At 48.9% G+C, this 14,721-nt stretch overlaps 1 protein-coding gene across 6 annotated transcripts in view; it reads right to left on the reverse strand.

Annotated features, from left to right (window-relative positions):
- Nucleotides 1–14,721, reverse strand: part of ITSN1 (intersectin 1) — a 1,732,490-nt gene that overhangs the window by 699,490 nt on the left and 1,018,279 nt on the right. For all 6 annotated transcript variants that reach the window (XM_085621357.1, XM_085621360.1, XM_085621358.1 and 3 more), the window contains one exon: nucleotides 11,299–11,458. In XM_085621357.1, coding sequence (XP_085477483.1) covers nucleotides 11,299–11,458 — 160 coding nt within the window. The remainder of the gene's footprint in view (nucleotides 1–11,298; nucleotides 11,459–14,721) is intronic.

The raw sequence follows: 14,721 nt of genomic DNA on the forward strand, positions 1-14,721 counted from the left end.
CGCAGCCAGACTGATCCTCAATATCCCACGGCACAACAACATCACCCTACACCTCCGCGACCTCCACTGGCTCCCTGTCAAAAGAAGAATAACTTTCAAGCTGCTCACACACGACTACAAGGCCCTGCACAACACAGGACCCTAATACCTCAACGACCGAATCTGCTGCCATGCCCCCAAGAGAAACCTGCGCTCAGCCAACCTCTCCCTAGCGACCATCCCACTCTTCTACAGGACCAGAGCAGTTGGAAAATCATTCTCCTAACTCGCAGCCAAGACCTGGAACAAACTCCCCCTTCATCTCCAACGGAGCCCAATACTGCACCAATTCAGGAAGTACCTCAAGACCTGGCTCTTAGAATGACCCCAACGGAGCTGCTCACACCCACCCCCAGAGCTTTTAGACCCTCACGGGTGAGTAATGTGCTCTACAAAACCCTGATTGATTGATTCCCCACCCAATCAATGGACAGTTAACTTTAAGCTCCAGACCCTAAAAACAGTGTGGACTGGAACAATTTAAGAGAAATTACAGAAAGAGAACTCATTAGGTTGACAGCATATGCTAGACCAGTGTCAAGTCAATGATCCGATACCACTACCACACTAAAAGAGAGAAGTCTATTTCTCTGAAAAGATTATAAATCACCCTGCACCTAAAACACACAGGAGCAAATCCTGATGATCTTAATATCGCCCTTTAAAGACATTTCCCCCTCTTAGTGAACATTTTTATAAGTTGTGTATCAACACTTTTAAGCCTACTATAAAAAAACTTTTTATTGTTTTGATTTTCACAAAACATCATTTAACAAATGAACAGTTGAGATGTAAAGTTTTAACTATGAATATGGTTTGGTCTCCCCCTGGAGACCATTGTATACTTGTGCTACTTACATGCTCTATTTCTTAAGTATTGTGTGTATTGTGTTTGTATCTAAGGTTAGGTGATAATACAATGTGTTAGCGAGTGTTTTTAATAAAATACCTATTTTTATAACTACACTGTGTGATTGTTTTTCACTTAACCTATACCATAAGATTAAGTACTGGTTAAAGAAGCTGCTTTACACTCCCTCTGGACCAAGCCTGAAAGCCATTCTCCACAGCTACCACTTAGAGAGCTTTCTAAGGTTGTCGAAGACCACTTAAATCACCATAAGGGTTGTCTGGATTAGTGCAGGATGCTACACTTACATAAGTGTGCCCCATATTTTAGATGCTTTTTATACATGGGTTAAATACTGGGAGGAATTTACTGTCTTTGTCTATATTATTGTGAAAAATAAAAACGGAACAAAAAATAAGTGAGCACCATATACTAAGCCAGCATCTCACAGCCCCACAATGAATTTTGGGATATTATGCATTTTTCATTAAAGCAATGGATGATCAGATGTCTAGGTGGGAGAAAAATGGTCAGGCTGGTTAGAGGAAGAGATTACCGCAGACCAAGTGTCCAACAACATTAATATAAATGTTGCAGCAAATCAGGTAGAAAAGAACAAGTTACTTACCCTTGGAAAAACCTTATGTGGTAGAGACTATCTAGCAGCAGATTCCTTACCTTGTATTATTCCCCAGTCATCAGACAAACTTGAGCAATACACCTCGGCATGCAGGTAGTTGGCTTCGATCGGCTCAGTGACTGCGCCAGAAGTATTGAGCACGGTGCCTCGACAGGCGCAACCCCAGCGCACTGACATAACTTTTTCATGATATTTCTGCGCCAGAAGCACGGAGTAATGGCAGGAAACTGCTAGACCAGCCGGGAAGCCGACGGGCTTAGGTTACGCACCTGCGTTGCTATGAGAGGTACATACCTGATAATGATTTTAGCAGCCTACACAGCAACCCTGCACTCTTTCCTACTCCCTGCTGACGAGAGGCAACAACCTCGAAACACGTGTCCAGGGATGGCTAATGCTATTCACACTTGCACTCACGACACGAGCATAGGTGTACTCGCCGACGCTGACTACAGGGACCACAGTTCTTTGGGGTAACACGCAGGTAGGTCAGCAGTGTGCGACCATTTTGGATTAACTGCTAGACCAGTGTTCATACACTGAGGATCTACAGGGACCTTTCTAGGTAGAAAAAAAGGGTTCTGCGGCTAGATAGAGTCTCGACCAGATAAGGCAATACCATCGTAGGTCAGCAGCATGATGCTTTGGCCGACATGGAAAGATGGCACCACTTTTGGTAGGAAAGAGGTACAGATTGGGAGAAATAGTTTGTCTGGAATTAAATTGGTGTATGGAGGTTGCACAAATCGGCTGAAACTCGATAACCCTCCTGGCCGATGTAATGGCCACTAAGAAAGCCGTTTTAATTGTCAAGAGACTTAGAGGGCAACTATGCACGGACTTAAAGAGAAAACACATAAAAAATGTAAAAACCAAATTAAGGTCCCATTGGGTCATAATGAAGGATTTTGGAGGAAACTTACTGAAGTCCTTTCAGGAAACGAGTCACAATAAGGGACTTGAACAGGGAGGGCTGATTCAGCAACCGTAAAAAAATCTGTTATGGCTGAAAGATACCATTTAACTGTTTCGAAGGTACTGCTTTGCTCTACTGACGACAGAAGAAACAAGAATCCCTCAGACAAAGATGCAGAGAGGGGATGAACATGCTTGCCAGTGAACAAAGCCACTAACTTGTCCCAACAGCAGGCGCATACAGTCTCGGATGATGTATGCCTGGCTGCCAAAATGACTTCGCAGACTTCCGAAGGGAGGCTGAAAACTGTCCGCTGCTGTCGCTCAATCTTCATGCATGAAGGTGAAGCGTCCACACGTTCGGGTGCTGAACCCTGCACTATTGCTGTGATAGGAGATCCTCCTGCAGGGGCAGCCTAATCGGTGGACCGATGCACTTGCTCAGGAGATCGGGATACCATATCCCAAACCATAGGCTCTGTGACCAAATGTACAAGTTACTTACCTTTGGTAACGATGTATCTGGTAGACACGATTCTAGCAGCAGATTCCTTAACGTAGAATTAGCCCCAGGCGTGAGACTGGACCCGGAAAGCTTTCCTGCTCAGCAAGTCTGCGCGCCGGTGGGCGGTGCCACGCGACTCCGCCTGACGTCCTCCGCGGGCGTGACGTCAGCGAGGTCACATATGCCCCACCCCGGCGCGCTGACGTCAGTTTGCTTCAGAGAACTTTTCCGTGCCACAACGCGGAGCCATCACGACAAAACTGAGGAGAGCATGGGAACAGTGTGCGAAAAAAACAGAGAAACAAAAGGTGAGAAACATCACCAGGTGGTACCAAGGCACCAGAAGGCAACAACAGCAGGCCAGAGCAGGAAAAGAGCAGAGCACCACTCTGAGGAGCAAACGTGCGAGCCAAGGCGAAAGCACCAGGTGGCAGTAAAGCACCAGAAGGCCAGAGCAGCGAAGCCATAGCAAGAAAATTGCAAAACACCACTCTGTGGAACCACCATGCAAGCCAAGGGAAGAGCCCCCCTGGAGGCACAAGCATGTGAAAGCACCGTGACAAGGAGAAAGAGAGAGCCTGCAACCACAACCACAAGGGGAAGGGCCACAAGCCCGGAACAGAGGAGCAACAGCAATCCATCCCCAGACTACACTGCCAAGGATGGCCATACCCCCTGAAAGGAGTAGTAGGGCAAAGGACAGGTAATCCATGCGCAGACTACAGTGCCAAGGAGGGCCATAACCTCTGAAAAGAGTGGGAAGTCAAAGGGCAGGTAAAAGAACCCCTAACGAGGAAGACCGGGTGGGGATCAGACACTCTAACAGAGGGAAGGATGACTGACCGGAAGAAAAGGAAGAGGACACCCACAGAAGACAAGTTACCCAGAGGGAGGCGACTGCAGAAACCCAAGCAGAGGGTCCTCACAGAACGGGGAGGAAGGGCGGGTTGTGAAGGAATCTGTGGCTAGAATCGTCTCTACCAGATACACCATTACCGAAGGTAAGTAACTTGTACATCTGATAGAGACTACTAGCTGCAGATTCCTTAACGTAGAATAGATACCCTAGCCATACCCAGAAGGGAGGAGGAGGGCCTGCGAGAGAGCCTCCTCACCAGGAGAGACTCAGGGCCCCAGCAGGGAACATGTCACAGGGACAAGAAGGGAAAGGCCAGGAAAACCTAAGCCCAACCAAGGGAGAACTGCCCTACACCCCGTAGGGGCAGACAGCGCCCGAAAGCCTCAAGGAACACAAGGACCACCTCAACCCCTAGGGAGAAGAGGTAGAACCGGAGGCAGGGCCCACTTGAAGAAACACATACACAGTGACAGAAGAGCTGCACACACCCCCAGCCGCAACAGGGGACAAGGCAGGGACAGCTGCACCGCCAAAAGTGCAGACGGAAGAAGAAAGGCACAAGAGAATACATCAAAGGCCACAATGGCGTAGCAGAACAAACAGGCCCGCACTGGCATGCACAGACAGCAGCAGACTACACCATGGAACGGTGCACCCAGGACAAGCTAGACGCAGGCCGAAGGCAGAGGCCAGGAAGGGCCAAGTAGGGCACAGACACACCCCAACCCACGAATGAAGAGAAAGAGAGAAAGAGAGAAAGAGAGAAAGAAAGAGAGAAAGAAAGAAAGAGAGAAAGAAAGAGAGAGAAAGAGAGAAAGAGAGAGAGAGAAAGAGAGAAAGAGAGAGAAAGAGAGAAAGAGAGAGAGAAAGAGAGAAAGAAAGAAAGAAAGAAAGAAAGAGAAAGAAAGAGAAAGAAAGAAAGAGAAAGAAAGAGAAAGAAAGAAAGAAAGAAAGAGAAAGAAAGGGGTACAGACCAAGCCGTCCACCCGAGCACAAAAACCAGGGAAACCAGTCCCCCCCCACGGAACACCAGACAGAGGACCAAGGCAGACAGAAGCACAAAACCGCTACAACACAATGCCGCAGACAGCAGGCCGGACTAGGCCAGCAACACAGCGATCCAGGAGAAGGACGGACCGGGACGCAATGCAAGCCACTCCAAAACCATCAGCAAGAAGATCGCACCAGCGGCATACCGTGACGCAGAAGTAGAAGCCAGAAGGACGACCACACCTCTCCTGCACAATCTGAAGCTATAGAATAGCTACCATTACCCCACATAGGGCATGTTACGTCCCAGAACATGGAAACCCTCTTAAAGAAAAAGCTTCCGCAGCAGAGGACAAACAAAGACCCGCGGAGAAAACCGCAGACAGCTTGACAATCAGTCAATAAAGAATACACAGAAGGCCTAATCTCAGGGCCTACACGGCTTAACAGCCAAAACCTTAAGTCAAAAAAGGGCCGGACCAGCAGCTAACCGCACCAAGGTCCTAACATAAGGACCTGAAGGCACAACAACCACGCAGAACACACAACCGGGGCTACTCGCTACAAGGCCCTAGGAAAACAACGGAAGAACACCTCCCAAAACACAGACCGACCTACAGGTCACTGAGGGGGAGGAGGAGGAGGAGGGGGAGGACGAAGCCCCGCTAGAAACCTCTGAATGGCAGAATCTGCAGGGACGTGGAACACAAGAGTGCCATCAAAGGGAAGGTCCACCAGCCGTTCCCCAACGTTCTCCGAGAACAGACTATCCCGTAGCCAGGTATGTCGACGAAGGGCCACGGAAGAAGCCATGGCACAATCAATCACCTCCGAAACGTCCAGAGCCGAGCAAAGAATAAATGCCGCCAGCTCCCAGCCATCCAACACATGGTGCCTCAGATCAACACAGGCACCCTCCTGAGAAGCGGCAGACATAAGGGACTCCGCCGAATCCCACAAGCAAGAAGTGGCCCTAGCCAATACACAAAGAGTGTTAAGGGCCGGCAAAGCCGCACTGGTGGAGGCGAAGATATTGCGCCCCCAGGAATCTAACCAGCGGGCCTCCCGTGATGGGGGAGACAACACCGATGGCAGTGAGGGAAAGGCAGTCTGTAAAAGAGGGCCCCTGGTGGAGGGAAAGACAGACAGGATCATGCGGCGCAGGACGGTGGCGGTGCAGAAGTTGCTGGGGCACCGGGACCCCTGTGGCGGGCCACCCCCAAACCCACAAAAGAGAAGTGTGGAGCGAAGCCTCGAAGGGAAGAAGCAGCTTCCGAACACCAGAATCCTGATGGAGGAGCTCCAGAAGATCCGTGGGGAAATTGACAGCTGGATCGCCCATGCGCAAGATCACCGCAGCCATGAAAACAGCCCGAGCGAAGGCAGCACTCGCCTCCGTAGGGCTCCACGGCGGGGAAAGCAGTATCTCTGTGGGCGACTGCTGCAAGCCAAGGCAGCCGTCCCCCAGTCCAAGCGGAGGAAGGAAAGGCCAAGCCCGGAAAGGGGGGATGGGGAACCTGAGGCGCCTCCGGCGAAGACTGGGCGTGGCGACGGCGAAGAGCCGTCCTTAGAAGACACCAGGGAAAAAGCCACGATGTGGCGACCCGTCTCTGGAGAAGATGAAACTAACAACCGTCGAACCTCTGGAGAAGAGGGGGCGTCCGAAGACTAATCAACGACCCAACGCCGGCCCGGTGCCGAAGAGTCCGCGACCGGCGTCAGGTCAACGCCGACCGGCGCCAAAGGAGACGCCGGAACGATGTCAGCTACAACGCGCAGCACAGGAGAACGAGGCTGGGTCGGAGCCGGGGCGGCTAAGGAACGGCGCAGAAAAGGCATCAACTCTACCTTCGACGAGGCAGCCACTTGCTTGGAGGGACGTGGGGGGCCCGGGGACACGCCCCGACCTCTAGCCAGCCCCTGCGGCGCCGCCATGGCCAGCAGCCACCGGCACCTGACCGGCGTCACCTCGGACAAGGCCGCCGCCTGCCCCGAGGGGGACTCGAGGAGACGCCCGAGCCTGGCAACCTCCCTCAACACCACAGGGACCCCCGTGGGGGTTTGCAGCGAGGCAGAGGCGCTGTGGTCCAAAGGAGGGAACCCCGAAGGGCCGCACCCCGACGGCACCACATCCTCCGAACCTGTCGGCGCCGGAGCCGCCGTAGATGTCCCCGCACGCGACAAGGGATCCGCAGACGTCCGAAGAGAAGGAAGAGCCAAAGAGCCCTGCAAGGCCTCCATCTGGGCTCTGGTTGTCCCTGCACCGGGGAACGGCGGATAGGGTGGCGACGCGCGGGCAGCATCACTCGCGGAGAACCCACAACCCCAACAGGCTGGGAACCGGATCTCGGGGACAAACTGCAACACTTACCAACAGGTGAGCGACGCCCTTGCGGCCTGGGAGGACGATGTCGGAGACGGAGGCGGCGGTTCTTGAAGCCGTCCGCAGGGGACTGACGCGGCGGCGACGCCGACCTGGACATGCGTGCCGAAAGCAGTGTCATCTGGCGCTCCCGCCGGGACTTCGGCTTAATTTGCTGACACGCCTCACAGTCTGTGGAGTCGTGGTGCTCCCCCAAACACCACATGCAGATGGGGTGAGGATCCGTCGCCGCCATCTGGTGCACGCAAGACGAGCACGTCTTGAAGCCCGAAGGTATTCGCACACTGTTCCCAAGAAAAACGCTCAAAAGCTGAAAAAGAAGGCCTGAAACGGGACACGATCCGGATCCACGTTGCACGCGGAAAAGAAGAAAACTGACGTTAGCGCCGGGGCGGGGCTTATGTGACCTCGCTGATGTCACACCCGCGGAGGACGTCGGGGTAGAGTCGCGGGGCACCGCCCCCCCGGCGTGCAGAGATGCTGAGCAGGAAAGCATTCCGGGTCCAGTCTCACGCCTGGGGATAATTCTACGTTAAGGAATCTGCAGCTAGTAGTCTCTAACAGATCAGAGCCACAAGGATGACTTGGACCTAGTTGTTCCTGATCTTTTATCGACGAGAAGGTGGACAAAAACCCTGAATGACATGAAACAGAAAAACCTCTCCGAACAAGAGCCGTGTTGGAAACTCCAGTGCGCAGAAGTGCGAACATTGTGGTTTCTCTGTGGTGGTGTACAGATCCAACTAAGGTTGTCCCCAGTTGTGAAATAGACCTTGCACCACCTCCAGAAATGCCATTTGTGATCTGCGAGGCATTGATGGTTGAGTTCATCTGCCTTGGCATTCTTAGAGTCTACCAGGCGTTGTATAATGAGGAATAGGTGTTGACATTCTAGCCACGTCCAGAGATGCAGTGCATCTTGACACATGGTCCACAACCTCAACCTGCTTGTTGAAATACCACATGGCAGTGAACACTTGAACCAGCCTTCCTTTGATGGTAGGAAGAAAGGCTTTCAATGAAAAGCGTATTGCTCTCAACTACAACAGGTACTTCAGAAGGTCTATAGGGAGCTGAGCCTCCACCAGATACCAAAGTCCTCTGATCCCCACCTCTCCCAGATGGCTGCCTCAAACCAGGAGTAACGCATATGTCACCACTGCTGCTGACCCAATCGCGGGTCGTCATTGACCACTGCAGATCCTTTGCAGTTCCCTCCGATATCTGGACCAGGTCAGAGAGATTTCGCTGATACTGCACCCAATAGGTCTTCAGGTCCCACTGCAGAGCTGGGATGTGACAGCAGGTAAATGTTACCAACATGGTGCAGGAGACTAATAGTCTCAGAGTCAGCCTCACTGAAATCCAGGACAGAGGCTGAAACATCGGAATCCTAGCCTGAATATCCTGGACTCACCACTCACGAGGAAAGACCTATAACTGCACTGTGTCCAGAATGGCTCCAATCAAAGGGAGCATCTGAGAGGGAGTTGGGTGTAACAGCACTCGGATAGTGAACCCTAGAGAATTCAGTAAGTCCACCACAGCCTGGAGGTGGGCGTCAACTGCCTGGGAAAAGCCTGACTTCAACAGCCAGTCATCAAGGTAGGGGAAGACTGGAACCTGGAACCCCTGACCTCTGCAGGTAACCTGATACCACCACCAACACTGTTGTGGACACCAGAGGGGCACTGGCAAGGCCAAAGGGGTGCACAGCAAATAAACTGCTTGTGGCCCACCATAGGTAACGTCTGTACATTGGCAGGAAGGAAATGTGAAAATAGGGGTCCTGCAAGTCCAACGCTAACATCCAGTCTCAATTGTCCAGAGCAGACAAAATGTGAGCCATCATGAGCATTTCAAATTTCTCCTTCCTCAGAAAGTAGTTTTGAGGGTGTAGGTGTAGTAGAAGGCAGAGGCTTCAGTCCTTTTTCAGCAGAAGAAAGTAGCAGGAATAGCAATTACAACCTACTTATGATTTTGACACCCACTCAATGGTTCCTTTTGCCATAAGAACCAGCACTTCCTGCCACAGCAGAGGCTGGTGGTCCTCTGTCAGCAAGTCTGAGGATGATGGTATGGGCTGCGGGGCTTCTGTGAATGGAAAGGCGTAACCCCGCTGGACTATTTAGAGCACCCACTTATCCAAGGTTATGGACTGCCACCGGGCTGGTAATGCTTCATCATGACCAGTTGCCTGTGATGGTCAGAAGATAGTTTAAAGTGGTTTGGAGGCTGTGACTGCTGGAGGGGAGGTGCATGGGGGTTTGATATGGCAGACTGAGCAGGTATCTGGCCTTGGATCCCATGAGACTTGTGGGAACCATGTCTGCGGCCACCAAAGAACTGGGGAGTCTGTTTGCTGTGGTGGCTGGGTGGGAATGGACACAGATGGTAGCCAGTTGGGCCAAAGGCAGAATGGGGCAATGGAGAGTCCCAGCGACTGAACTGTGGCCCTGGAGTCATTAAAGTGCTCGAGGGCTGAATCTGCCATAGTGCAAACAGGCAAGCACATGTCCATATAGGATGCCTGGACATTCCTCAAAAATTCAGTTGACCTCAGCCAGGTGGGGCGAGCAGGCGCAATCTAGTATGCCTTCTTTCTCAGTTCTTTCTGAAGCACTATTTTGCCTCTTCATTTAATCTGGAGTCTTAAATATGTCCAATGTAGGCTAATAATGGAGCATTTTCAGAAGGAGAGAGGGTTTTCCTGAGATTAACACCATTAACTCCAGCACTGATTTGAGAAAGAATGACAATTGATCCCTATTGCTTATGACCCACAAATGTCTTACTTGATACGTATAACTTATACTAATCACCTTTGTTTGTGTGCTGCGTTTCATATGACACATAGAGGCCTGGTAGGATCAACTTTTCAAAGATAGTAACTTTGATTTAGTAAGGTAAATAATGTAACATTTATAGCCAGAAGCTAGTTTACATGTAATGAGGGTGTTTTTGTCATCCAGGTACACACTATTGAAGACTCATGAATGAAGTCATTGTCCAGTGATTGAAGAGGCCTAAATGGTTGGATTGGTTGGTGCAGTTGTGGAGGCATTGGTCTTGAATGACTAATCATCCTGCCAGCCTCCATCGTGGTATATACCCAAAGAAGAAATTTCTGTCAACTACGTGTTAGGATGTTACTTTGGTGTTAGGGCAGGGGGAGAGAATGGATGAATGGCGGCTTGAGAGACATAAGAACAGGTGAAGGAGCAGTGGAGAAGGAGAGCCAAGATGTCCTCATTCTCTGGGTCTGCCAGTCAAGCCCCCTATTCCCTGGCTGCTTGATGACCAAGGGGCTCCGTGGTACAGCTGAGGGGAAATGGAGGGCTCCTTATGAGCCAGAGAACAGTGTCTTACTGTAGTGCCTAGAAGCGGTCTGTTTTAGAGCAGCACATGACAGAGTTGATTGTGATGCTGCAGGAGGATAAGTATCCTGCACCCAGCTTGGTAATCCTGACACTGACAATCCTGGTAGACATTTGAGGCACCAGACAACTTGCACAGGGATGCCCACAATAGAATTATGGGGGTTCCACTGTAGTTTCATGTGGGTAGACTTAAGAGTGGAACTTTTGAAAAATCAGGGAAGCTCTTCGGTACGCCGAAGTGTGAGAAACTGTGGCATTGGCCTACTCAAATATTGCCTCAAATTAAAAGAGCCTGTAGTGTCATAGATGTGGTAATTAGAACATCTAAGGTGAGACCAAATCTTGGGGGCAGTGGTGTAAAAAGTGAACAAAAAGAATCTGTGCAATAGGGGTGGGAGAAGCGAGTCGAAGAGGTTTGTTATTCTTATTTGATCCCACAAACTGTCCAGGAAGAAGACAATAATGACTATCAGACAGAATCACTGCATGCTCAGGGTATATGGGGAGGTTGGGGCATTAGAGTTACTGCGCCCCATCCCCGGTGGTTATGTAAAACATCCCATTGCTTGTCTATATCTGAGAAATATTTCAAAATATGAGGATTCTTGGGGATTAAGCATAGAAATTAAAACCAACATATCTGTAAACCATTATGTCCTTGTTAACAGGAAGTACCACATCACTGAGTTTACGCACAACTATGGAGATCTTGCAGGTACACAAATTACACAAATTACCTGGCCTAGAACAGGAGAAGGTGAGGACCCAGTTACTGTAGCTGGCGTGAATGCTGATCGTTGTCTTAGTGGTCCTGTACTAGGAACGGTGAGGGAAGGCTGAACAGCCCAGGCATCCCAGTTATCAGTTTCTGGTTTTTCACTATTATTTGCTGGCCACCTGAAATGTAAAACAAGTAATTAAATTAGAATTGATAAACCAGCCTTTTCCATAAATGGACATTCCATGGATTCCATGGAAAAGAAAAGATAAAGGAACTCTTAAGTGCTGAGAAACAGATGACCACTACGCTTCATGAGTTGCTGCTATGAGTTACACTGTCAATTAACATCTAGAGAACTAAAAATCTCTTGGGGGGGGGGGGGAAGAAACCATATTCTTCATTTTACCTTGTGTGCAATATACCATGTTGGTGTAGAATAAATCACTCCTGGCTCATTTCCACAATCAAATCAGTGGGTTTTACATACAAAATGCAAACTACAAGTTATATATTCATCCAAAATGAAGGTACACTGTGTCTTGTAGTGTTGGCTCGGACAACACACATACATAGATATGCCAATTGTCAGTCAGGATGTTAAAATGACCTAAAGTTAGGATCTTACATGACAACTAATCTGGAGCACGCCAGAGACTGTATTATGCAGTGCAGCCTAGCTGGTTATATATTGAAGTATACATATGATATACTGTGATTCCAACTATTGTTTGTATATCAACGGTGCCGTTGTTGAAATATAAAAATCAATAAAAAAAATTACAAAATAAAAAAGACAGTCCGTGACCACTGTAGGAATATTTGAGAAGATTATATACTTCTGCTGTATTTCTAAACATCTATGCTAATTCTGCTTGCACATACGTGCTCTCCCTCTTTGAACACAACTCGCAGCTTAACATGTGGACATGCATCAAGCTTGGAGTTTGACCTCAGTAAAAGATTTTCAGTTGTGAACTTTTTCTTTTCCATGTGTATTTTCTGAGGTTGCTAGAATGGTGTCCACTCTTCCTTTCATCTTGCATCACCTTAACATGAACCCATCTACACACTGCTCAATCTCAAAAGGGAGCACTTTTTGCATCAAGTTTCCAGTCCCACGCCAAAGACTGTCACGGCTCCTGGTACGTGGAATTCCAAAGATTGAGGTTGGGCAGTCAGGTTTTGTTCTCCTAGTATACAAGAACAAAAGTTACTTACCTGTAAACTGTGGTTCCCCAGTATTGGTGTCTTTCATAGATTCACATGCTTGAATATTCCCAGTCGTCGAAGTGGGAGTACCACGGTACATAACATAGCAATGTAGCAATAACACAACCATAGATAGGTAAGAAAAAACCACAGAGTAGCATTTAATCAGAGCTTTTAGATAGAAAAAACGTGTCACTTATAACATATTACAGTCATTGTGAATAGTCCAAACTCCAGCCAATCAGGTGTTAGCACCCTCCAGAATGTTCTCCTCAGAGGCTCAGGCCCTCAGATTTTCGTAGCACAAGAGTAACAAAGAGTCAAGGAGAAGAGGAGAGCCTCTGAGGGGAGGAGGGTGGGTCGCATGTGAATCTATGAAAGACACCAATACTGGAGAACCACAGTTTACAGGTAATTAACTTTTGTTCTTCTCCAGTATTGGGGTGTCTTTCATAGATTCACATGCTTGAATAAGAAGAGTAAGCAGTGATGCCAAGATAATGCAAGGTACATATAAAATCATCATAATACACAGTACAAAGAGATACTGAAGCATAAAGACAAAAAATTGTACCTTGCATGCAGGAGGAGGGAAGCAACAGAGGCTCACCTTACTTAAAGAGATTACGTAGGACCGCTTGCCCCACGGCTGAATCAGCGTGGTCAGCAGCTTCCAGACAGTAATGTTTGGTAAAGGTGTGCCTGCTGGACCATGTTGCAGCCGTGCAGATGTGTTGAAGAGGCACACCAGCAAATAGCGCAGTAGAAGAGGAAACTTGTCTGGTAGAATGCACTCAAACATTTGCATTAAGTGGCTTCCCAGCTTGCTGATGGCAAAAGGCAACTGTAGTAGATATCCAGCGTGCAATAGTTTGTTTGGTGACTGGATGTCCCTTTCGCATCCATCCGTAGGCCACAAAAAGCTGCTCAGACTTGTGCATACTAGCTGTCCTTTACAGATAAAATTACAGACATCTCTTGATATCTAAAGAATGGAGAGTCCTCTCTGCTGACGTTTGAGGATTAGGAAATTTTTTTATTAAAATGATTGGTTCATTAAGATGGAAATCCGACGGCACTTTGGGGATAAAAGCCGGATTTTTGCAGAGCAATATAGAGTTCTTGGTGAATTGAAGAAAAGGCGGTTTAGTAGTAAACGCCTGTATGTCACTGACTCAATGTGAAGAAGTGAGAGCCAACAGCAGCGAAGTCTTCCACGTAATTAATTTTAGATCGACCTTATGGATGGGCTCAAACAGTGGCTTCATGAGTTGTGCCAATACAATGTTTAAATGCCAAGGAGGAGGCGGTCGACGAATTGGAGGAAACATCCTAAAAAGACCCTTGAAGAACTGCTGAATGACTCTGGAAGAGTAAAGAGAGGTGGAACCATCCTGTCGAAATCTTGAGATTGCAGCCAGAAAAACTTTAAGAGTAGAATGCTAGAGAGCAGATTTTGCTAGATGTAAAAAGAAAGGCAAAAGTTGGTCTGGTGTGGAAGGAACAGGATGTACCTGAGCAGCGTCGCACCATAGACAGAAGCGTTTCCATTTGAGCTTGTATGTTTTCACAGTGGAGGCTGTTCTAGCCTTAGCAAGAACTTCCTTGCAGTCGGAAGGAATGTTTAAATTGGCACTCATAGTGCTCAGGTTCCAAGCGAAGGGATACTGGGTCGGGATGACAAACCTGTCCCTGATCCATGGTCAGAAGGTCCGGAGTGGGCGGAGCAGAATCGGGTCGCACTGCAATAGGAGCAGGAGTTCTGTAAACCAGACTTGTCGAGGCCACATGGGAGCTATTAGAAGAATGCGGCAAGGTTCTTTCTTCATTTTCCGAAGAACCATGGGGACCAGAGGAGTCGGCGGAAAAGCGTAGGCATATATTTTTGACCAGTTAACCAAAAAGGCATTCCCGCACGACTCTGGTTGGGGAAGCCAACTTGCGTAAAATGGGCATTTGCGGTTCAGATGGGTTGCGAACAGATCCAGATTCGTGGGACCCCATAACCAAAAGATGCGATCCAGTGTGGGTTGATGCAACTCCCACTCGTGATTGGACGAGGTTGACCTGCTTAGAGAGTCCGCTAGAATGTTGGACGCTCCCAGAACATGCACTGCCATCAGAGTGATTTGATGCTGGATTGCCTAATCCCAGATTTGTTGAGCTTGAAGAGATGGCAAAATGGACCGTGTGCCCCCCTGTTTGTTTATATAGTGCATGCATGTTGTGT

Source organism: Triturus cristatus, chromosome 8, assembly GCF_964204655.1.
Source record: "Triturus cristatus chromosome 8, aTriCri1.1, whole genome shotgun sequence".
Lineage (NCBI taxonomy): Eukaryota > Metazoa > Chordata > Amphibia > Caudata > Salamandridae > Triturus > Triturus cristatus.